Source organism: Akebia trifoliata, chromosome 8 (assembly GCF_017979445.1).
Source record: "Akebia trifoliata isolate Shusen 1 chromosome 8, ASM1797944v1, whole genome shotgun sequence".
NCBI lineage: Eukaryota > Viridiplantae > Streptophyta > Magnoliopsida > Ranunculales > Lardizabalaceae > Akebia > Akebia trifoliata.
In genome coordinates, this window is record NC_141382.1 from 30,027,287 (window position 1) to 30,051,053 (window position 23,767).

Below are 23,767 nucleotides of genomic sequence, written 5' to 3' on the forward strand. Positions count from 1 at the left end.
GTGTGTGAGTTAAGGATAAAGAGGATGTAACAGGTAAAAAACCTTGACCAGTTATGGAAGACAAAGAACCATCAATTAGGCGAACCTTGCGATGACCAGAGCAAACACTATAGGTTTTAAATAGGGAGGACGTACCGGTCAAGTTATCTGAGGCACCAGAATCAATGATCCATGGTGAGGAAGTGGTGGAAACACTGTGTGCAGATGCAAAGGTACCTGAATGAGCGAAGGTAGAAATCGGCTGAGATGAAGTCTCTATCTAATTGAAGAATTTTCTAAACTTGTCAAGTTCGGCTTGGGATAGAGATACCGAATCCGATGGGGAGATAGTAGCTGAAGGAGGTGCTAAATCAGTCGTCTGCTGAGAAACTACATGAGCTGAAGATCGTTGAGACTGTGGACGGTGCTGATTAGGACGACCATGAAGTGCATAATAGCGAGCCTTCACATGACCCAACTTTCCACAATGATCACACTTATGTCGTTGACGGGTAGGCAAAGACTCGCTGGAGAGCTATGGAGAAGGTAGGCGAGCAAGCATAGCAGAGTGATCTCCCGAAGAAAGGGGTAGGACAGCGGCGCGACGACTCTCATCAGCCAAGACATAGGAATACGCAGTCTGTAGGGACGGAAAAGGATCCATACCCAATAAATGAACTCTCGCATACTCAAACTCATCCCAGAGACCAGCCAGAAACTGAAAAACCCGATTCTTATCCAGGATGGACGCATACAATGTCTCATCAAGAGGGTCCTTCCAAGCAAAAGAGGACGAATAAAAGGTCAACTCCTCCCACCGAGTACGTAACTGTGATATATAGGTGATAACTGAAGAATCACCTTGCGAAAGACGAGAAATCTCACGTTCTAAATTAAAGATCCGAACGTTATTTTGACGTTGCGAGTAAATGCACTTTGCAGAATTCCATATCTGATTGGCGGTCTTGGAGAACATGAAACCAGCTGCAATGTGTGGTTGCATAGATGTAACTAGCCAAGAACGGACCATAAAGTCATTAGCAAGCCATTGAGGATAAGTAGTGTCCATCGGTGCCGGCTGTTTTTCCGCTCCTGTGAAGTAACCAATCTTCCCTTTTCCACCAATAAACATTTCAACTGATCGAGCCCAAAGAAGGTAATTAGGACCATCTAATTTTACAGTTGTAATTTGGATGCCTGGAAAATCAATCGAATGGGAGAGAAGACCTCCTGATCCAGTACCATCACCGGTGATCGAGGAAGAAGACATCTCAGAGGTAATAACAAAAAAATATGTACTTTGGTTTGAGGGAAGGTCAAATAAAAAATTCTGCGAATGTTGTAACCTCCAAAAACAGAGTCTGAGGCGACCGTAACTTTAAACCCAAGGGTTTTCTGTGAGCACAGCCACTCCCAAAACAGATCAAAGAGTTTTCTGTGAGCACAACCACTCCCAAAACAGTTTTCTGTGAGCACAGCCACTCCCAAAACAGACCAAAGAGTTTTCTATGAGCACAGCCACTCCCAAAACAGACCAAAGAGTTTTCTATGAGCACAGCCACTCCCAAAACAGACCAAAGAGGTGATCGTAGCTTTAAACCAAAGAGTTTCTGTGAGCACAACCACTCAACTGTACCTCTGCAGTGATCGCGACCTCCAAAACAGGATCTAGAGTGATCGTAGACCTCTGACTGCACCTCTGCAGTGATCGTGGGCCTCAAACCAGGGTTCTACTATGGTTACAAGCTTCAGAACTGCACCTCTGCAGTGATCGTGGGTGTCGCAGAGACCAGAACAATCATCTGATTTAGTTGTAAGCCTTCTGCTATGATCATAGAGTGTCACCGATATCAGAACAGCAACCTGCTGTAGTCGTAGGCTTCAAAACAGCTTAACAACAGCAGTTGCTGTGTCGTAAGGCACTGTGGAGGTGTTGTTTGGTGGTTCGAAACATCACTTTGCTGTTATCCACAACTCCAAACAGTTGTGTGGTTGAAAAACAGCCTGATCGCAGGCTTCAAACAAGTCCTAAACCTCTATCACATGATGCGATTAGAGTATATAGTCAAGAAGAACCCCCGTAGGGGTGATCGGTATTGAAGGCTAGAGATGTGAGGGTGATTTAATGAAGAGGAAGGGGTTGAAGTTTGTAGCAAACGAAGAAGAGAGATGATGGAGATCGAGAGAGCCTTGCTCTGATACCAAGTTCAAAGTTAGAGAGAAGAAGATTAAGTTTTATTAATTAGCCCTAATTGGCTATATAATGATTACATAATATAAGTAAGGGAAAAGACTAAAAAGGACATAGCCTTAATCACAGACTTATTTAACAAAAACAATGCTTAAGTTTGGGTTGATGGAAATTTGTTCTGCTTGTTGACATTTTGAACATGCAGGTCCTCATAAGATTCAAGGGATTGGAGCAGGTTTTGTACCTCGGAATTTAGATCTTGACATACTTGATGAGGTCTTGGAGGTACAAATCTTTCTTTTCCATATTAATTATTCTTCCTGCTTTAACTATATCTCTTTCATTTTCTGCTGCACTATAACTGCCAAGGGTCAATGCCATACACCAGTATTGTTAATTAGTCTGTTCTCATTAAGAGGTAGAATTTAGTATTGTAGGCCAACTCTTCCATTTCATCATGACAGAAGAATTTTTGGACTTGAGCAGTACAAAGCTTGACTCAGCCACAAACATTATTCTGCTTGATCCAGTGAATTTATGAGTCATTATAGTTATCAGATTCATTCATTTTCAACCCATTATGGCTCTTTAATTGTTTCAACTTGATCGGGATCTTAAATATTTGCAATTTGGTACTAATTCTATATCTTTGGCCACTAATGTCACTCCCCAAGTTATGAAATCCAAAACTCGAGCCATGATCCATTACTCAACCCCTGATCCAGAACCCGAGGGTGAGATAATATGTGATAAAATAATTTATTTCATTTATTTAAATATATGAAATCTTTTAATAAATAAATCCTATTTATTGAATTAAATCTCTAGGCAAGTTCAATCCTGGCAGATCGTTCAAGCTGTGCTTAGAGTGCATCTCAAAAATCAGCATCACTTTCGATGCATCTTACATTTCTGGAAAGTAGGCTCAAAGTAATTATGTAAGAAAAATACTATTTTGACTGAAACTGAATTTTGAGCTTAAATTATTGTGCTTCCAGCACTTCGCTTCTGGAAAACAGAGCACAGATCTGACCAGTCAGCAATCCTGATTTCTAGTCAATTCATTTTCTTACGAAAATTAACATACTCTACCTTCTTGGAAACTACGCAGAAAATGCCTTTTGCTCCTACATGGCAGGTAGAACCAAACTATCATTGGTGGAAAACTGAGGGCCAATTCTACACCTTTTCTCATAAACCCATATTAAATTGATTTTAATGAATTTTAGGATGAGACCAACTTTACTGGAAATTAATTTAAAAACTTAAATAAGAAAATTTATGAAACATATTATAATGCTTTCATTTTCTCATGGAACTTAAATCCCAAAACCAATTTTCCTGTTGCAGAACCAGTAAACTGTGGAATATTTGCCCAACAATTAGAATGTGAAAAACAGTAAAAGAAAAAGTCCGGCTCTCCCATGCTCGTTTGTGGGAGAGAACCGTGCGAACGACTTTATTAGCTGTTGGATTACATAAATACACATCTACAGATTCTTTCCACGTCACTTATTTGCCACGTCAATTTCCTCGTACTAATAAAAAAACAAAAAACCCCAAAGGTTAGGGTTTGTCTCTCCCAAACTGTAGTAGCAGCTCTTCTCCGAGCAAGTTGATCAAGATCCTACGATTGGAACATCAGGTTTGATGATGACCAAACTTTGACAACCAGCAAGTTATGGAAAATTCTCTCTTTACCATAAATCTCCCCCCCCCCTCTCTCTCTCTGAAACTCAAACAAAAGCCCCCCTTTTTGGCATCTAATGAAACTAATTAATGAATTATTACTAGAAAAATCAGGAGGGACATAGAGATTCTTATCATCCACATTATCTAAGAATGAGAACCAGTAGTCTAAAAATCAATTCTAATTGGATTATTTTATCCTTCACGATCGAACTGAAAATTAGATATGACCAAAAAAAAAAAAAACTAGACATGAAAATCCCTTATTTAAAACTATCTGAGTAAGAAAATATTTGCTGCATAATCTTATTGGATTACAGCGCCCAGTTCATCTCTAGATGAAGTTTTGAACTTTAGCAGAAGCAATTAACAGAGCTACAAGCTCTCTGCAACATGCAAGTATAGAGAGGGGGAGGTAGAGTTCCTGAATTTTGTATTTCATTCCAAACTGTGCATCCAAATTAGATGAGAGAGAGAGAGAGAGAGAGAGAGAGAGAGAGAGAGAGAGAGAGAGAGAGAGGGAGAGAGAGAGGCCTTGAGTTTTGCTTTTCACGTAAAGCTTAGCTTTCCGATTGTCGGAATTTGATCAACGTGTTGACGGAGGAGGAAAGGGGTCATTGTTGTTGGGGTTTTGGGAGCTTCAAACCCAAATCAAAATTTTTTTTTTGTTTGAGTGTGTGGGACGGTGGGAGAAGGAGATTGATGTGGCAAGTGGGTGATTTGGCAGCAATCTCAAGATGTGTTTTCTGAAATCCAATGGTTGATGGACTAGTTCGTATGGTTCTGAAAGCGCCCTCGATCCGCGGGGTGCGCGGATCCGCTTTTGACCCTTGAGGTTTGGGAGTCGCCACCTAGTTGTTAAGGTCTAGGAACCAAACTGACTCTAAAAAAGGCAAACTAATCTACGAAAGAAAAAAAAAGGTCCGGGGATCACGTTACGGGGTTAGAAGGTGTTAGGCACCAACCCCGCCTGGCCAAAGCCGGTCTCTACTAACTTCCTAAATAAATTACATTGCTAACAACCTAGATAATAATAAATAAATAAAAAAATAAAAAAAAAAAGTTATACATTTCCGATAGCAAATACTTTGTTCCCTCAGATTCGACAAAAATTGCTCCTTGTACTGACTTCTTGCTTCGTTCTGTCTCCGGATTTGATTTCGATCTCCGAGGCAAGTATCTTTTCTTTCTTTCTTGAATCTGAATTCTTCGAGTTTGTTATGATTTTGGGGTGTTTTTGAAAGGCTTTTAGGTGTTTTTTAGGCTAAAATCGAAGAAGGGATGTTAGGTAAGGAGTTGGGACTCCAAAACTAGGGTTTATGGGAGGCTAAGGGGGCTTCTAGACCTATTTATTTCTCGAGGGTTTATGATTTGATCCGAAAATAGGGGTGAGCACCCCTATTTATAGATTTTTTTTAGGGGTTAATTTTGATAGAGTTAGTGTTTAATTAGAGTTCTTTTAGTTAGAGTTGTTTTTAGTTAGAATTGTTTTAGTCAATTGTGTTTTCATTGGAATTGTTTTAGGTCGAATATTTTTTAGTTAGAACTCTATTAGATAGAGTTATTTAATTAGAACTTTATTATGATTTTGACTGTTGGTCTTATTTGATTGACTTTTAATATTTTGACTTTAGTCTTAATGATTGACTTTTAATATCTTGACTTCAATCTTACTTAATTGACTTTAATTTTGACTTTAGTCTTACTTGATTGACTTTAATACCTTGACCTTAGTCTTGCTTGATTGACTTTAAATTTTTGGAGAACCCCTCTCTATATATATCTTTAATTCTTTGGACCCCCAAATGGAGGGGTCCTTAAAGAAATATCTCACGAACTCTCAACAATTTTACTTGAAAGTCCGATTGATCGATTTTTTTAATTGAAAATTTAAATTAATTTCATTAATGTTTCACTTTATTATTTAATATTTTATTTATTAATTTCGAAATTTTTAATTATGAAAATTGTGAAATTACCATTTTGCCCCTGGAGAGGACTTTTCGCGTTTTAAGTCGGTTTTTAATGTTCTAAGATGTTTTAGAATCAATTTTTCGTAAGGAATTCAATGTGAATGTTGGTTTGTGTCATTTATGAAATTTTTTGTGTGAAATGGTCATGAACTTAATGAGGGGCATTTTCGTAATTTTGTCGAATTCTGTTAAAATTGGTGAAATGATTTATTTGGTTTCGATTTGTTGTTTTATGTGTTTGAGAGAGTTTTCCTAAGCGTAACGTAGGCTCTAGGGTAGTTTTGATGTTAGGGGTAATTTAGTCATTTTTAGTGATTTTTATCGTAAAGTTTCTTTTTGTCTGAAAGATGATTTCTATGTTTCTAGGATCGTATTTTCATAGCGTAGCGTGGTTTCTAAGGTTTTGTCAGTTCGAGATACCTCATCCGGATTTCTGAAACATTTCTGGTAACAAAATAAAGCAATGGAATACACATCCATCATTGGGAATCATTGCGATCGGGTTGACGAGTTGATTAATCAGGCGAGTGCAAAAATGGGGTGTCTACAGGTTCTCTCCCACAAACGACCGTGGGAGAGCCAGACTCTAAAAGAAATTATTTTTAGTTTGAGTTTTGTGTGAAACACCTCCTAACAATCAGGTAACTATTCCAAATCGTTTTGCATTTTAATTATTCCAGGAGAATGTTCTATGAATATCTTCCTGGAATTGGTCTAGAAATATTAGAAATTAAACACTTTGAATTAATTTAATTAAAAATAAATTAAATTAAAGGATGGGTTCCAGAACACACATGTATCATTTAACATTGTGGTGGGGACATCAGATCATCATGCCTTAGACTTATCATAGGAGGAGACCACAAGTTTCCTTGTAAATCAATGATAGCTATGAAGAGGACTTGAAGATCCCATGTCCAGTATCTTTTGAAGACTTCGCATTGGAGACTGCATGCGGGCTGCGTTTAGATCAAGACTCGATGGATAAGTTAGAATGGCTTACACATGGCCATAATGTTAGAATGCTTAGGATTTATTTAGTTTTCTGTTTAAATATATATATAGTTAATAAGTTGTGGGCCCAAGAATTATTTTATTTTATCTATAACTGGGGCCAGCCACTTCAGTGTTTGTGGGCCCCATAAGGGAGTTCAGTCAGCCCTTATTAGGTTTGGTTGAGCAACTTTTAAGATTAGTTATTTTGTTTTAGTTGCTTGTGAATTTTTTTGTTTTAGTTACTTGCTTCACAAGTAACTTGTTACACAGTTATTATGATTTAGGAATCCTTTTTGTTCTAGGTTAGTATTTTAAAAAAATGTTTTAGGTTTTTATGGAGGACATTGCTACGAATGAATAAAATTTATAGAAATTTCTGTTTCTTTGCTTGAATGTTGGGGCATTCAACTTAGTAGAGGTATCTTTCAATTTTTCTGTTTCTAAGCATTAAATAAGTTCCAACCAATGTCCTTTTTGAGTCCCTACACCTGCCGAACCGACCAAATCCTTTTCCAATTCATACCATCTTACCGCCTAGCTGAAACCAGTCCTAGAAACCTATCATTATATTCCTAAACAACTTCTAAATCTTTCCACCTTACCATCCTGCCATTCCAATCTCTAATTCCTAACCGAATCCCTTATAATCATTCCCTAAATTTTCCTTCCATTTTTTTTTTTTTGGGTAAAACCTCAAGGATATCATTTTCATAAAGCAATTAGAACAATATCTAACATGTAAATAATGCAATTTTTGATAAACTACCACCCAAGTGGTGGAGTAGTGGTTCGACGACCTGGGTGTGCTCCCCAATGTCATGATATTGAGTCTCCCCACCCACGACTTAACCCGATACTCCCATTTGTGGTGGCTGGGTATATCCACAGGGATTAGTCCCACTTCCAAAGGGGGTGGGGACAACCTATCGCATCTATATTTTTTTGATAGAACTCGAAAGATATCATTTTCATAAAATAATAAGAACAATATCTAACATGTAAATGATGTATGCTCCATACACATCATTCTATTGACAAACAATCATTGTAAAAGGGAGTGAAACTTAAATTCTTTGATGAAATTCTTGATCCTTCCTTTTTGAAACTTGATTCCTTTCTTCTTCTTGATTTTCCAAAACGATATGATTGTATCTCCTTTGATCCTTTGGGAGTCTAGGTTTGACAAACCTTAGATAATGATAGTAGGGTTTTTAATAAGAAAAAAAGGGGTTTTCAAAAAAAAGAAAAGAAAAGTGTCTTCTATCCAACGTGATTTAGGAGAACCTAGATTTCATCGATTCTAGGCTTGCTCTACTTTAGGAAGAGTGTTTTTTTTTTTTTTTGGGAGGGGGGGGGGGGGCGGGAGGGAGGGAGGGAGGGTGGAATGGATAATTCTGTGAAAGATTTAATCCTAAAGGATAATCTGTAAAGGGTAAAGCAAAATTTTGCATAGGGTGCTGTAATTAGGTTTAGGGGTACAAAATAAGGTTAGATTTGGAGATATGATTAATGGTATCGGGTGTTTATGATTTAGAGAGGATTGAATGGGTTTCTTGATGGTTATAGAGGATTCTAGATGAGTTTAAAACATAAAATAAAAGACAAAAAAAGAAGGAAAAAAGAAGATTAAGGAGAAAAAGATGATAAATTTACCTTGAAATGACATCAATCATTTCCATGGCATCACCAAGTTGAACAATCCAACATTTAAGTAAGAAAAACAAAAAAAAATTTACAATTTTTTTATTCATTCATACTTTCCCTAAAACAATCTGTTACAACATTTAAATAGAAAAGTCCAGCTGTTAAAACCTAAAGGACTTCTAATTTGACTCTACCTTGTATTCCAAGGTAACTTTCCTGAAATTGTAATCTCAAATAATAACTTTGCTAAAATAGAAACATTCCCAAAATAATAAATTTCTAATTCAATAAAAACTCTTATATTAAACTTCTAAATCAAGTAGGACTCAAAATAACCTAAAAAAATACGAAAAACTCTTCTATCCTTAAAATTTGTCCAACCCATTAATGGACTACAAAATCCACTAAATAACGGCCCATGATCTCTGATAGCCCCATTATGTCATAGACATGATTGAATGGTATTTTTATGTCCCCAGATCAAGTATGTGCTTTTTGTGCAAAGAAAGTTTGGAATCCATTGTAGCCCATGAGCTGATGTGATCAGAATTGGCATGAAACTTGCTATTGAATACGGATGCTCTCACATTAGAGTTGCTTCGGACTCTAAATTCGTTATCAAGTGTCTAGTTGGGTAAGCTTCAGTTTCTTGGTATGTGAGGACTGAAGAGAATTGTTAGACATTAGCTCTATGATCTCGTCTTTGGATAATCTGTCTTTTGTGTTTGTTTACCATGAGACCAATAGAGCTGCCGTGTTTTAAGCCTCCTTTGTTAGCTCCATGTGGGAGATTGTGATCTGGCCTTATTCCTTCCCTAGAGAGCTTGTTTGTATTATTGAGGATGCGGCTGGTAACACTTATGTAAGATTGTTACTGCTTTTGGCCTTTTTAGTATAGCTGTTTGGGTTCTGCCTAACCCCCATATTACCTTTCAAAAAGAAAAAAAAAAGTTTTGGAATCGGTTGGTCGCTTATTAAACCATTACACTAGGCCTTTCAATTATTCAATATTCACTAGATAGTTCATTTGAATGTGAAGGATCTATTCGTTGGGTGGCCTTCAGTTTTGGTGATCGTATTCACTAGAAGCTTTTCCTGTTCATTATTTGTTGGTTTATCTAAAACGTGTTAAAAGGTTGTGTAAGGAAGGAAGAAAATCTTGTGTCTATGGTTTAAAGATTAATGAACTAGTCTTCTGTTGACCTTTGATTTTCATTGAGTTTAAGGGAAGGATAATTAAGATTTTGTATTTCGGCAAGGAGCTTGTGAATGGCTGCTCATGAGATCTTTCTTCGCTAGTTCTCTTATTTTTCTCCTTTTCTTAATACAATTTAGCTTTAGAAAACATTTTTTTTTTCTGTGCCACAATTGTAGAAAAAGAACCTTGTAATTTTTATTTTTTTGATAACTGAAATTTTATTAAAAAGAGGACAAGATGTGCTTAAGGCAAAGAAACAAAACTATAATCTTTGCTAAAAACATTATCCCACCTAAAAAGAAAATCTTCAAAAAACAACCATCTAAAACCTTGAACTGCTTACACCAAACAAACAACAAACCAACAATATTGAAAACTAATTCTTGCAAAGAACTTTCATTCCCATAAAACATGCACCTGTTCCTTTCTTTTCACAATCCCTAACAAATTTCAAAAGGCAAGAAATTCCACAGAATCTTTGACCTGCAAGAAAAGGTTTTGGACTTCCAACTAAACAAAAGGAATATAACCGAGTGGGGATGACACCAAGAAACCTTGAAGAGAGCAAGGAAATAAGATCAAACACTATGAGCCACCTCACAATGAATAAGGATGTGATCAACAGATTCCCTACCAATGTTGTTAAATCGCATATGTTGGTTGCATATGCAATTTCGCACATTGCATATGTTGCAAGAATTTTTTTTTTTTGAAAAAAAAAATTAGAAAAATATGCCATCGCACACAATGCATATACTATCCAATATTGCCAGATAGCATAATTTGGGGTGTGCGATTGCATTTGACAACACTGCTCCCCACTTGCTTTGCATAAACAACAAAAGTCCAACAAGACCCTTAGGTCTAAGGAGATCAATTGTAGGAAGTTTATTCAAAGCGGCCTACCAAATGAAAGAGATTTTGGTAGGCACACTAGAGGACCAAACAAAGAAGTCTGGGAAACAAGGATCTTGATCTCCTACTAGCAATGAATATAAAGACTTAACCGAGAAAATCCCGTCACGTCTACCCTTCCAACTTCGGCAATCCGCCCTATCAAGGGAAGGACCTGTGGAAGCTAGCAAATCAATGATATTGGCTTTTTCTCCAATCTCCTAGTCGTTCAATCTTCTTCAGAGCCCGAGATCCCAAGATACACCCCTCTCATCTAGAACCAAAAGACAGAGACAAACATTCTTTTCCTCACGAACAAGGAGTACAACCCAAGAAACAAACTTTGCAGGGGGGTCTCACAGCAATCCTCCCAAAAGCAATACGATCCCCTTCCCACTTCAAAGCGGGTCTGCCCCCCCAAAAAAAGAATGCATACTAGAAATACCTCTCTAGACTCCACACCCATAAGGAAATCTACTCAGCATACACTCCCACCACAAAGGATCCTCCCAAACTTAGTTGCAACTTTCTTCCTCCATAACTCCTCTTTCTCATTGCCAAACCGCCAACACCACTTGCCAAACAAAGCTTGATTTAATACCCGAAACCTTCTAATTCCAAGATCATCTGCTTTTCTAGGACGACAAACTAACTTCCAATTCACAAGATGAAATTTTCGATTCCCCGCTTTGTCATTCCAAAGAAAATCTTTGACTAGTTTTTCGAGTTGAGACTCAATCTTTCTTTGCATTGAGAACAAAGATAAGTAATGTGTAGGGATGCTAGATAGAGCGCTCCTAATAAGAGTCAACTTACCCCTTTTGAAAAGTACTTTTCTTTCCAAGAACCCAATACAAAATGGTTATCAAATGCAATGTCTTTCACATGTTTGTCAGTTTATTTTTTACATGGGTTCTTATTTTTTCAATGTAATACATAAAAAAATTAGTGTTTGAACTGGAGTTAATTGAGTTTGTCCTTCAAAATAGAATGTTATGTTGTTTATTGGAATCTTATATCTCATACATTTTCCATTTAATAGATATCCAGTGATGAAGCTGTTGAGACTGCGAAGCAATTGGCACTCCAAGAAGGCTTGTTGGTTAGTACTGCAATTGATGTTGTTCTTTTTCTTGTCTTTTCTAATTATTGTTTTTCTTGTTTATTTCATAATATTAAGTATTGTTAGACAAATAAAAAAGAATAAAAAAGGGAATTTAGTCTTCTAGGCTGTCATCCTAGACTTCATACCCTGTTAAGATGGGGTTTCTTGTAACCAAGATCTCTTACGTGGAAAATTTGGAGTTTCCATCTATACATGATCATCTGGGTTAGTCATGTGGACAGTGCCCTTGTCCACGTCCAACCCATGCGATTTCAGCCCTAAATATTTCTTATTATAATAAGTAATTATGAGAAATATGCTTTATTTTCCTACATTGGGAGGGGAGTGGAGGGGGTTATCAATTGGGCTGAAACTTGGTGCATGGAGAAGAATTGGGTTGCTCTAACGGGTGGACTGTCTATGGTCCCCTCACCTCAGTTGCATGTTTGGATACACTATTATAGGGAGTGAATTCCATTTCATCATTCAAAGGTTCTGTTCCTAAATAAACAAAGAGGAAAAAAAAGAAAAAAAAAATGAAGTATTTCGTTTGGTACTTGATTGGCACTTGTGTACATCACGGGTTTTTAAAGAGGATTGATGGATTGTTTGGGGATATTGTAGCTTGTTGAATAATTTTGGTTTATTATTCTATTTTAGTCTTTTGTCCTTTTTAGTCATTTCCAATGTAATTCCCCTTTACAGCCTAATTAGGGCTAATCAATCAAATACTTTTTCTCTCTTATCTTTTCTAACTTGGTATCAAAGTCTACCTCCATCATCCTCTTCCCTCTCTCCCATCCTTTCCTCCTTGTTACAATCCCATCGTCCTCTTCCTCCTTAAACCTATCTTCACCACCTCTTGCCTTCAATAACAAGATCACCCCTACGGGGGTTGTTTTGCTCCACACCCTAATCGCATCATGTGATAGGGGCCTTGAGAATTTCTTGAAGCCTTATGGCAGCAGCGTAGACACCTTAAAGAGTTGTAGCAACATCAGTTGGATTTTTAGTGGGTTGCAGCAACAGCAGTTGGATGTCTAGAGGGCTGCAGCAACAGCAGTTGGCTGTTTGTTGGGTTGCAGTAACATCAGGTGTTGTTTGGTGGACTGCGATCACTGCAGTGTGCTGCTTATAGGGCTGTGGCAACAACATGTGCTGTTTAGTGGACTGCGATAACAGCAGTGTGCTGTTTAGGGGGTTGCGGCAACAATAGTTGCTATTTTTTTCTGGCTGTCAGGCCATTGTTAGTAGGCTACGACAACAACAGGTTGCTATTTAGTAGATGACAGGCAAAATCGATGGTTGTAATCACAACATTGTAACTGTTTGGGGGCTCCGACCACAGCAGACTTACTGTTTGAGGGTTGAGACAACAAGTTGTTGTTTGGGAATTTCTGGGGCACGTGACAATCACTGGACCCCTGGTTGAGGTCTACGGTAGCGGTATAACTACTCCTTGGTGCCCTACGATTGAGTTGATAGCTGTTCAGATCACCTAAAACAGTGTTTGATCACCTTCAACGCCTCTTACGATCGTGTATTGCCATCTTTAGGGTGTTGCAATCAATTTCTTATTTGAACTCTCTTCAAACCAAAGCACATCTACTCTTTGATGGCCTTCGAGACGTCTTTTTCCTCGATCACTGGTAATAGTGATGGATCGTGCGGTTTTCCTTCTCATTCGACCGAATTTCCAGGCATTCAAATTACTATCTTGAAATTAGATGGTCCCAATTACCTTCTTTAGGCACGATCTGTTGAAATGTTCATTGGTGCAAAAGGAAAGATCGGTTACCTCACAAGGGCGGACAAACAACCAGTACCGATTGACACTACTTACTCCAACTGGTTTGCTAATGATTCTATGGTTCGTTCTTGGTTAGTTATATCTATGCAACCACATATTGCAGTAGGTTTTATGTTCTCTACGACAGCAAAATAGATATGGGATTCTGCAAAGAGCATCTACTTGCAATGTCAAAATAATGTCCGCATTTTCAACTTAGGTGTGAGATTTCCCGCTTTTCTCAAAGTGACTCTTCAGTTACCACCTATATATCACAGCTACGTGCTCGATGGGAAGAGTTGACTTTTTATTCCTCGTCCTAGACGTGGAAGGACTCTTTTGATGACGGATTATATGTTTCTATTTTGGATAAGAATCAAGTTTTTCAGTTTCTAACCGGTCTTCGGGATGAGTTTGAGTATGCGAGAATTCATTTATTGGGTATGGATCCGTTTTCGTCCCTATAGATAGTGTATTCTTATGTCTTGGTTGATGAGAGTTGTTGCACAGCTGCCCTACCTCATTCTTCAGAAAATCACTCCTCCATGCTTACTCGCCTACTTTCTTCACAGCCTCTCAGTGGGTCTCTGCCTACACGTCAGCGACATAAATGTGATCATTGTGGAAAGTTGGGTCACATGAAGGCCCATTATTATATGTTTCATGGTCGTGTTAATCATTAACGTCAACTGTCTCATCGATCTTCAACTTATGTAGTCTCTTAGTCGACTACTGATCTAACATCTCCTTCAACTACTACCTCCTCCTTGGATATGGTATCTCTATCCCAGGCTGAGCTTGACAAGTTTAGGAAATTCTTCAATCAGATGGAGACTTCATCTTGGCCGGTCTCTACTTTCGCTCACTCAGGTATCTTTGCATCTGCATATAGTGTTTCCACCATTTCCTTATCATGGATCATTGATTTTGGTGCCTCAGATAATATGACTGGTACATCTTCCCTATTCCAAACCTATAATGTTTGTTCTGGTCATCGCAAGGTTCGCCTTGCTGATGGTTCTTTATTTTCTATAGTGGGTCAAGGTCAATTTTCTGTCACACCTTTATCCTTAATTAATATACTACATGTTCCTTAACTTACTACTAATCTTATATCTGTTAGTAGCATTACCAAAAATTTGAATTGCAGTGTAATTTTTTTTATCCTTCTCATTGGGTCTTTTAGGATCTGGGGTCGAAGGGGACGATTGACACTAGATGTGAAGTAAATGGCTTGTATCTCTTGGATGTACCTGGTTCACCTAGCACTCATTTTGTTTCTCAGTTTAGTAGTAGTAGTCAGTCTAATAAGGCATTTGTAATGCGTTGGCACTTACGCTTAGCCTCTATTTCCTTTGGATATTTGAAACACATATTCCCTATTCTATTTAATAATAACAATTTACTTGATTTTTCGTGTGAAACTTGTCAATTAGCTAAACATATGCGTTCTCATTATCCTATTAGTATGAATACTATTGCACCTGTTATGTTTGACCTAATTAACTCTGATGTGTGGGGTCCTTCCCCTGTCACATCCATTCTTAGTTTTCACTATTTTGTTTTGTTTATCGATAACCACAGTCGCATCATTTGGGTCTATCTTATGAAACACAAGAGTGAAGTATATGGGATCTTCCAACAATTTCTTGTTATGGTTCATACCTAGTTTGGTCGCACCGTCAAGACTTTCTGTTCTGATCATGGTATTGAGTACACCTATAATGAGGTTTTGAAGCTTTATTTAGAGTCTGTCATTGAACATCAAATGTCCAATGTTAAGACAACTTAGCAGAATGGCCGAGCAGAAAGGAAAAATCGCCATATTCTGGAGTTAGCCCATGTCCTCTCTATTGGCATGAACGTGCCACAATCCTATTGGGTTGATGTAGTTCTTACTGTTGTTTACATTATTAATCGGACCCCCTCCCGAGTTTTGCAGTTGACCACGCCCTTCTCTCAATTCCATCCGGCTTGTCCTTTGTTTCCACTTCCTTCACGCTTGTTTGGGTGTTTTGTTCATATTCTTGACCAAACTCGTACTAAACTTGACCCAAAGGTCGTAGAATATATCTTTTTGGGTTATTCCTCTACCCAGAAAAGATACCGTTGTTATAATCCTTCGTCTTGAAGACATTTAATTTCTCGGGATGTTTCCTTTTTTGAGCACACCTCATTACTACACTAGGTCAGTTGCCATTCAATCCAAGTGGTTTTCTCTAGATTCCCCTGATGATGATATCTCTCTCTTGTTATTTCCTCTTCCCATGCCTATTCATCCTTTTCTACCCCTTGTCAGCTCGTTACCTCCTTCATTGTAGGTTTACTCTCAGCAGCCATGCAATACTACCATCACTTTTATGCCAAACCAACTTGTTTCCTCGCCTCCAGCATCGCCTCCTACTGTCCCTTGTGATGATTGTCCTATTGCCATTCGCAAGGGTAAGCGCACTTGTACTTATCCCATCTCTAATTATCTATCTGATTTTGTTCTTACCTTCCTATCAGAGTTTTCTTAGTTTTGTTTCTGTTGTTTCTCATCCTAATACTGTTGCAGATGTTATTACTCATCCTAAGTGGCAAGTAATTATGATTGATGAGTTGAATGCTCTTGAAAAGACTCAGACTTGGGAACTTGTTCCTCTTCCGCTTGGGAGGAAGGTTGTGGGATGTTGTTGGGTTTTTACCCTTAAGTATAATCCAAATGGTTTTATTGTTCGTTATAAGGCATGTCCGGTGGCAAAAGGTTATGCTCAGAACTATGGGATTGATTATTATGAGACATTTGCTCTACTTGCCAAGATGACCACCATTTGCGTTATCTTTTCTATTGCCGCAATCAGAGGGTGGCCTATCTTTCAGTTAGATGCCAAGAATGCATTTCTCACTGGTGATTTTCAGGAAGATGTCTATATGGTCCAACCTCCTGATTTTCTCACACCTGTTTCTCTTACACATGTCTGTCATCTTTGTCGCTCTCTCTATGGACTGAAGTAGTCTCCTTACGTATGGTTTGAGCGCTTTACTAAGGCAATACATCAGTTTGGTTTCCGTCAGAGTTCTGCTGATCACATTCTTTTCTTGCGTCATTCCAATGGCAAAACTGTTGCTCTAATTGTTTATGTGGATGATATTGTTCTTACTGAAGATGATAGTGTTGGTATTACCGAGGTCAAATCTTACTTAGGATGTCAATTTGAGATTAAAGACCTTTGACATCTTCATTATTTTTTAGGTATTGAGGTTGCGCGGTCCCATTCTGGTATATTTATTTCTTAGCGTAAATATGTCATTGATTTATTGAGTGACTCCGGTCAGCTTGGTTCTCGTCTCGTTGATACTTCTATTGAGCAGAATCATAGGTTGATTGATTCTAAGGGGGAGTGTTTGTCGGATATTGGCCAGTATTAGCATATTGTGGGAAATTGATCTATTTGTCTAGGACTCGTCCCGACATTGCCTATGCTGTTAGTTTCGTAAGTCAGTTTATGCACTCGCCTCGAACATCTCATATTACTACTGTCTAGCGTATTCTTAGACATCTTAAGGGATGTCTTGGTCGAGGTATTTTGTTTAGTAATCATGGTCATCTTCGCGTTGAGGCATGGACAGATGCAGATTATGCGGGGTCAGTGACTGATAGACGATCCACTTCTGGGTACTGTACTAAAGTTGGTGGAAACTTGGTAACTTGGCGTAGTAAGAAGCAGGATGTGGTTTCTCGATCCAGTGCTGAGTCAGAATACAGAGGTATGACACTTAGAGTGTGTGAGTTGTTGTGGCTCAAAATCTTACTAGTTGACTTGTGTCTTCCTGTAATAGCTCATTTTTCACTATATTGTGATAATAAATCAGCTATTGACATAGTAGCAAATCCGGTTCAGCATGATAGAAAGAAGTATATCAAGGTTGATCGACATTTCATCAGAGAGAAGATTATGTGTGGGCAGATTTGTACTCCATTTGTTCTTACATCTTAGCAACTCGTCGATATTCTTACTAAAGGTGTTAGCAAAACCGTCTTTGAAGGTGTCTTGTCCAAGTTGGGCGTTGTTGATATCCATGCACCAACTTGAGGGGGAGTTTTGAATAATTCTAGTTTATTATACTTTTTTGGTCTTTTGTCCTTTTTAATCATTTTCAGTGTAATTCCCCTGTAAAGCCTAATTAGGGCTAATCAATCAAATACTTTTTCTCTCTATCTTTTCTAACTGTCATGGGCCCTCCTACCATACACATGATGCACGTGCTCATCAATCTAAACTTTTCAATTGATGTTCCATCTCTTGTATTACATGCCTAGTAGAATTCCTAGTTATCTGGAACTATTAGCCAACACAATGTTCACAGTTTGGAAATGAAAAATTGAATTCAATGGTTAGGGACATCTAATCAGTGTTATTTTGGGGCTTCTCCAATCCAGGGTATAATTCATTGAATGGGCAGTATGGGTTGGTGAGCATATTCATCTATATGTGGTTGGAAGTAGGGGTGCAATGTTATTATATTACAGTTGGAGGTTGTTATTATCATCAAACAAATCCTCGAGTTTGGTTTGGGTATAAACGTTTACTTCTCCCTTATTCTGAATTTGGCTAATGATACTGCGGGTTACTTTGTTGAAGGTATCTCTATCAGAGCTCTTGTATAGCGGATCCTAAAACTTTTTGTCTACTTGTTTTGTTCTCCTTCCTCGTATCCTCTCTCTATTTTTTTTTTTTTTTTGTAAAGTTTTCTCGTCATTTATACAAGAAGGCGGGGGGTTGGGGTTATATAATATTGTTCCTTTTAAGGGAAAAAAAGAAAAAGGCTCCTAGCTTTTATGTAAAATTTGTGGTGTTCGTCCTCATTGACTCCCCCCCTCCCCCCTCTCCAACTAAACCAAACCTGAGAAACAAAAGAACAATAGAAAACCTAAACCATATTTATTAAAATCTAATGGTCTTATGCAGGTGGGCATTTCTTCTGGTGCGGCAGCGGCTGCTGCTATCAAGGTTGGAAAGAGAACTGAGAATGCGGGAAAGCTTATTGCGGTATGGTTTTAATTATTTTTTTCCCCTTGAAATTTATCTCATATAACTAATTAAGTATTTGAAAGAGACCTTAACTCTGAGTTCCTCTGTGAAAATAGAAGAGATAGATCAACCAAAAGATGGGAGTCCCCTCTAGAATTCAAAGGCTAGATAGTAATCAACAGATGGGAAAAAAAATAGATAAAAGAAAAAAAAAAGTATATTTTGGGTGTTATTTCTTCTACAATTAGGAGTAGTTCAAAATCGTAGGTTAGTATGAATCCAAGGATGTTATAAAGCAAAGGAAATTGTGGAGAAATGATTATCTGTAGGTGCTCTATTTGTTTACATGTATATCTGTGTACAACTTTAGACTAAATAATTTTTTTCCCGTAGATCTCAAAAATTTATTAATATAAATACAGAAACAATGTTGAATGGACCTACCAAATGCAAGGGAAAGATTAAAAAGTTGAGAAACAACCAAAAAGAAAAACTCCTTTCTCTCTCTTCTTACAATCTTCCTCCCACCTAAACAAAGTCTTCAAAAAGAAGAAAAAAAAAAGACTCCCTTCTTCCACACACGCACACAAAAAAATAAAATAAAAAACCTAGAATTGGCATGATGATGTTCGAAAGAGTGTTCCTTCCTTAAAAAATAAGACTATTTCCGCCTTCCATATTTTTCAACATCCAATGATCTTTTCTTGAGTTTAGGGCCATGGTTTGGTGGCTTTGAAAGATAGCTAAAATTGATTGAAGGAAGCACCATTGAGCTCGAGTAAGGAAATGAAATGAGACCAAACGATCTGACTGAATTTGCCATGGATGAGATAATAGTTAATTCATTCACCACTAGTCCTTTTAAAGAGAATATAAATCCATGGAAATGATGTCTCGGATAATGATGTTATCCAACGTTTTCTAACCCTGAAGCGCGAGGCAAGACGCTCAGTTGGCTAGTGCCTCAAGGTGTAAAGCATAAGCCTCACATGCGTGATATTTTTAATTAAATAAAATGATATTTAAAAGAAATAATAATAAAAAACTAAAATATCAGAATAACCATTGCGTATATCTAAATGTCAAACAAACACAATCAAATTTTAATCCATTACAATAAATAATAATATAAGATATTATTATTTTATATTTTTTCCAAATAGAAATAATTTGCATTTGAATGGTTGAAAGTCTCTACAATAAATAACTAATATTTATAGAAAAAATACATCTATAGATTACTTTTTCAATAACTTCATTTGTATAATACCAAATATGACAAAATTATTATAAATCAGCTCAACTTAAAGATTTTCTTTGTATACATTCCTATTTTGTATTTAAATTCATTTCTAAGGATTTTAATTATATTGCATACTAGTAGTAATAAATAGAAGTAAAAAAAAAGAATGCTATAAATAAGGAAGTAAGGTATAATGAAAGGAATAGAGGAAGAATTGCATTATTTAAAAATAAATAAAATTAATGTGAAGAGTATGCCTTGGTCAAAAGGCGTCCGCTTCACACTGAGGTGTATGCCTTTTAGGTGTTTCATGGTTTGAAGCATAAGCCTTAGTTGCTTTTATGTTTCAACCTTGTGCCTCAGGATGTTTTCAATGAGCCTCATACTGAGGCATGCCTCGAGGCATAAGCCTCACACGGCTCTAAAAACACTGATGTTGTCTATAGTCAAGATTTTTTTAGGACAACTAACCAAATGGAAACTGATACTTGGATGGGACCATAGGACCCTAGACTACAATGGACCGAAGCTTTGAGGGAATGTGGATCTATAGAGAGATTTGACAATGGATCAACTTTTGATCCACACCTCCAAAAACACTAACCAAATGAAAACTGATACTTGGATGAGACCATAGAACCCCTAGACTGCAATGGATTGGAGTTTTAAGGGAATGTGATGGAGTAGGGATCGTAATAAAATCTTGCTTAGATAGCAAAAAAGAGAAATAAAGAAGTACGGTATAATGAAAAGAATAGAGGAGGAATTGCATTATCTATAAATAAATAAAATTAATGTGAGGCTTATGCATTGGTTAAAAGGCGTATGCTTCACGCTGAGGCATATGCCTTTTAGGTGTTTCATGGTTTGAGGCGCAAGCTTTAGCTGCTTTTATGTTTCAACCTTGTGCCTCAGGGTGTTTTCAATGAGCCCCATACTGAGGTGAGCCTCGAGGCGTAAGCCTCACACGCCTCTAAAAACACTGTTGTTATCTATAGTCAAGATTTATTTAGGACAACTAACCAAATGAAAATTGATACTTGGATGGGACCATAGAACCCCTAGACTACAATGGACCAAAGCTTTGAGTGAATGTGATGGAGTAGGGATCAATATGAAGATTTGACCGAAAAAACTCTTATCTCAACTTTTGATCAATACCTCAACTAGGGCTAGCAACGGATCGGTTCAATACTTGATCAGTACCACTCTAATACCGATCTGAATTTTTTTAAGTGATTCGAATGGATTAATGAATATGTGAATCAAATCCAATCCATTTCATTTTATCTCTAATCTGAAACGGATTCGATCACATGCCTTATTTTCAAATGATCAATGTTCAAAAAAATTAAAAAAATAGAATTTAAAAAAAAATCTACTTTCCAACTACAAATATAGAGGGAAACGAAAAAGACAAACTTTTTATCTATACATATTTATATGAAATTAATGTACGGATTGGATTTTTTTCGGAGTGGATTGGGGTAGATCTGAATTCGATAAAAAATTGTTTCGAATGCAAGATTCCAATCCAAAAATCCAATTTTCATTTTTTTCTTATCAGATCGATTCGGACCGGTTCGAACATTGGGTATATTACGGATCATTGCTAGTTCTAAGCTCAACTATCCTCACTTGAGGAAGCGATGGGACAAACAGATATTTGGTTTATAAGGAGAAAAACAGCTCAATCACCCAATCATTGACGTTTCTTCCAATTTTGAAATCCTGAGTGAATTCGTCCTTGGCTGGAAATGTGAAGCTTTGAATAGGCAAATTCTTCTTAGATGAAATCATGCATAAGTTTGGGAGTTACAATTTGAAGGACAAAGTACCACAACAACAATCTTCCAAAAACTGAACCTTCTTCTCTCTCCCAACCCTTTTTCTATCATGTAATTTTGAGAGGTCTTTGGGAATACCTTTCCACACTCCACACCCAGATGAAAATTATTTTGGTTTAAGTTGTAACAGTGGATAAGATATTTGTATTACATGGTTTTCTTAAAGTAAAAAATGTCTTTTCCTCTCACCCCTTTGGGGTTGTTCACTATGTGCCAGGTGGCGTTTCTTGAGTAATTGTAAACCATGATTGAATGTATGTGGCGGACAAATTGGGCCACAACCTTTGTATGCCAATCGTGGTACAATTTTCACCTAACAAACATGCCACTACATGTCGACTGTTTGTAGATGGGTGGATTTCGTGCTACAATACTTGTCATCCGTACTATAACTTCATCTGAATAAGCCATGCAACTTTCTCTTTGCCATGCATGACACCTTTTTCAGAATGCCTCATCCTAGTAGGAGGTGCCATACCACTCAATTACCACTTCACTTCACTAGAGTATGCCATTCTCCATTGTCTACATTTAGCCCCCATGCATGTTCAGGGCACATGCCATGTTCTAGATATTCATAATAGTCACAACATCATTCCAACAGTAAGTCAACTCTGGAGGTTCTATCAATTACATTCGTTGGGTGGCTAGTGTCGTAGTCATAGTGGCGTTGTCATTATTTATTGGATTCTCCTATAGGTCCCATGATTATAGTCAATAAATGTCTTCTGCTACTCAATCGTCGATTTTGCCACATACTATCACATGAGACTACCCTGAAACCCTCAATGTTAGCTTGTGTTTTGAAAGTAAGGTTCTTCTTTCACCTAATTAACCTTTCCCCCTACTCTTGCTAATAAAACTTAGGTTGTCTTCCATCAGGGTTTTTTAATGCAACTGTCATTGATGTTGTTTTGTTGTTCATGAGGCCATCATGACTGGAAAATTTTGAGTTGTTCACATCTTGAGATTCATACTATGATAAATGTTTCTTTTTTGGTGAGTTGTGGTTTCTCTGATCATCTTCTCTGGCGGCTTAGCTTGCAGACACACCAGTATGGTGCTAGCCTACAAGGCTTAGAAGAACAAGTTAGGGATTAAATAATTTGCAGAGCAAAAGTAAAGTAGAGAAGGTAAGTGTGAGGTCAAAAGTCGGTCCTTTGTGAGGAGGGTTTGTCTCTTTTTATAGGATTGAATGGGCAGTTATATATTAGGAACACTAAGGTCTCATTGGTAACTTCTCATCCACTAACCCATGCATGCTAAGAAGTTAAATATTCATTAATGGCCACTTCTTTTAGTTTTGGTAATTACCATTCAGAGTGGGCTTGATAGAATGACTTTTTTTTTTTATCGGTAAAGATAATTTATTGAACGAAAAGAGGGGGTCAAGGTGACCAACCCAGGTACAAGGAAGACGAACAAGACAAAAGCGACAAAGCAAAGGAAAATAAAAAACAAACAGGGCTCGACCACTGAGTTAGTCTCGCTGTAACGAACATACCCTGTCCCAACGCACTACAAAGTCTTCAAAGAAGACCCCCTCGAAATCCTTATAAAGTTTACTCTAGGAAAATATAATCTCCAAAGCCCTTAGAATAAACCTCTTTTGGTGGAGTTTTTATTATTAGGTTGGAGCTTAGAGGATTAGATTGTACTCTTCATTAATTCCGTAGGAGATAGCCATGCGGGTGGAGTTCACTAATTGATTAGAAGCTTATGGGTGGAACCCCCTAGGGTCGAACTCTTAGGGAGAACTTTTAAACACATGCCAACGGAGGGCTTGAGGTCACCACTGATGGCTCCCTCATCTACTGTAAAGTGATCAAAAATATATTTGTTAATTTGAGCAAACCCACAATACCTCCCTTATTGCTTCGAAGTTTGTGTTGGCATTTGTTTCGATTGGGGCAGCAGCGGTATCGACGATCTATGCTTCATCATCTAATCGTTTTTTGGTACAAGATAGCTGTGTTGGACTTCTGGTAGCTCTCATCTCATGAGTCTGCTTTGGGTGGAAGTTCGAGCAAGTGGATTTAGTGTAGTCCTCAATGGAGTTTCCAAAATGTAATAGTGGATAAGGTCTTTGTATTACATAGTTTTCTTGGTGGAACAAAAATTGCCTTTACCTCTTCCCCGTGGATATTTATAGCCCTTGGGGTCATTCACTTTGTGTTAAGTGGCTTGACTCATGGCGTGATCTT

At 37.6% G+C, this 23,767-nt stretch overlaps 1 protein-coding gene across 2 annotated transcripts in view; it reads left to right on the forward strand.

The window, feature by feature from the left end:
* LOC147396488 (cysteine synthase, chloroplastic/chromoplastic) overlaps nucleotides 1-23,767 on the forward strand; it is a 41,794-nt gene that overhangs the window by 14,876 nt on the left and 3,151 nt on the right. For both annotated transcript variants that reach the window (XM_086451070.1, XM_086451071.1), the window contains 3 exons: nucleotides 2,376-2,455; nucleotides 11,607-11,666; nucleotides 18,411-18,491. In XM_086451070.1, the coding sequence (XP_086307196.1) occupies nucleotides 2,376-2,455; nucleotides 11,607-11,666; nucleotides 18,411-18,491 (221 nt within the window). The remainder of the gene's footprint in view (nucleotides 1-2,375; nucleotides 2,456-11,606; nucleotides 11,667-18,410; nucleotides 18,492-23,767) is intronic.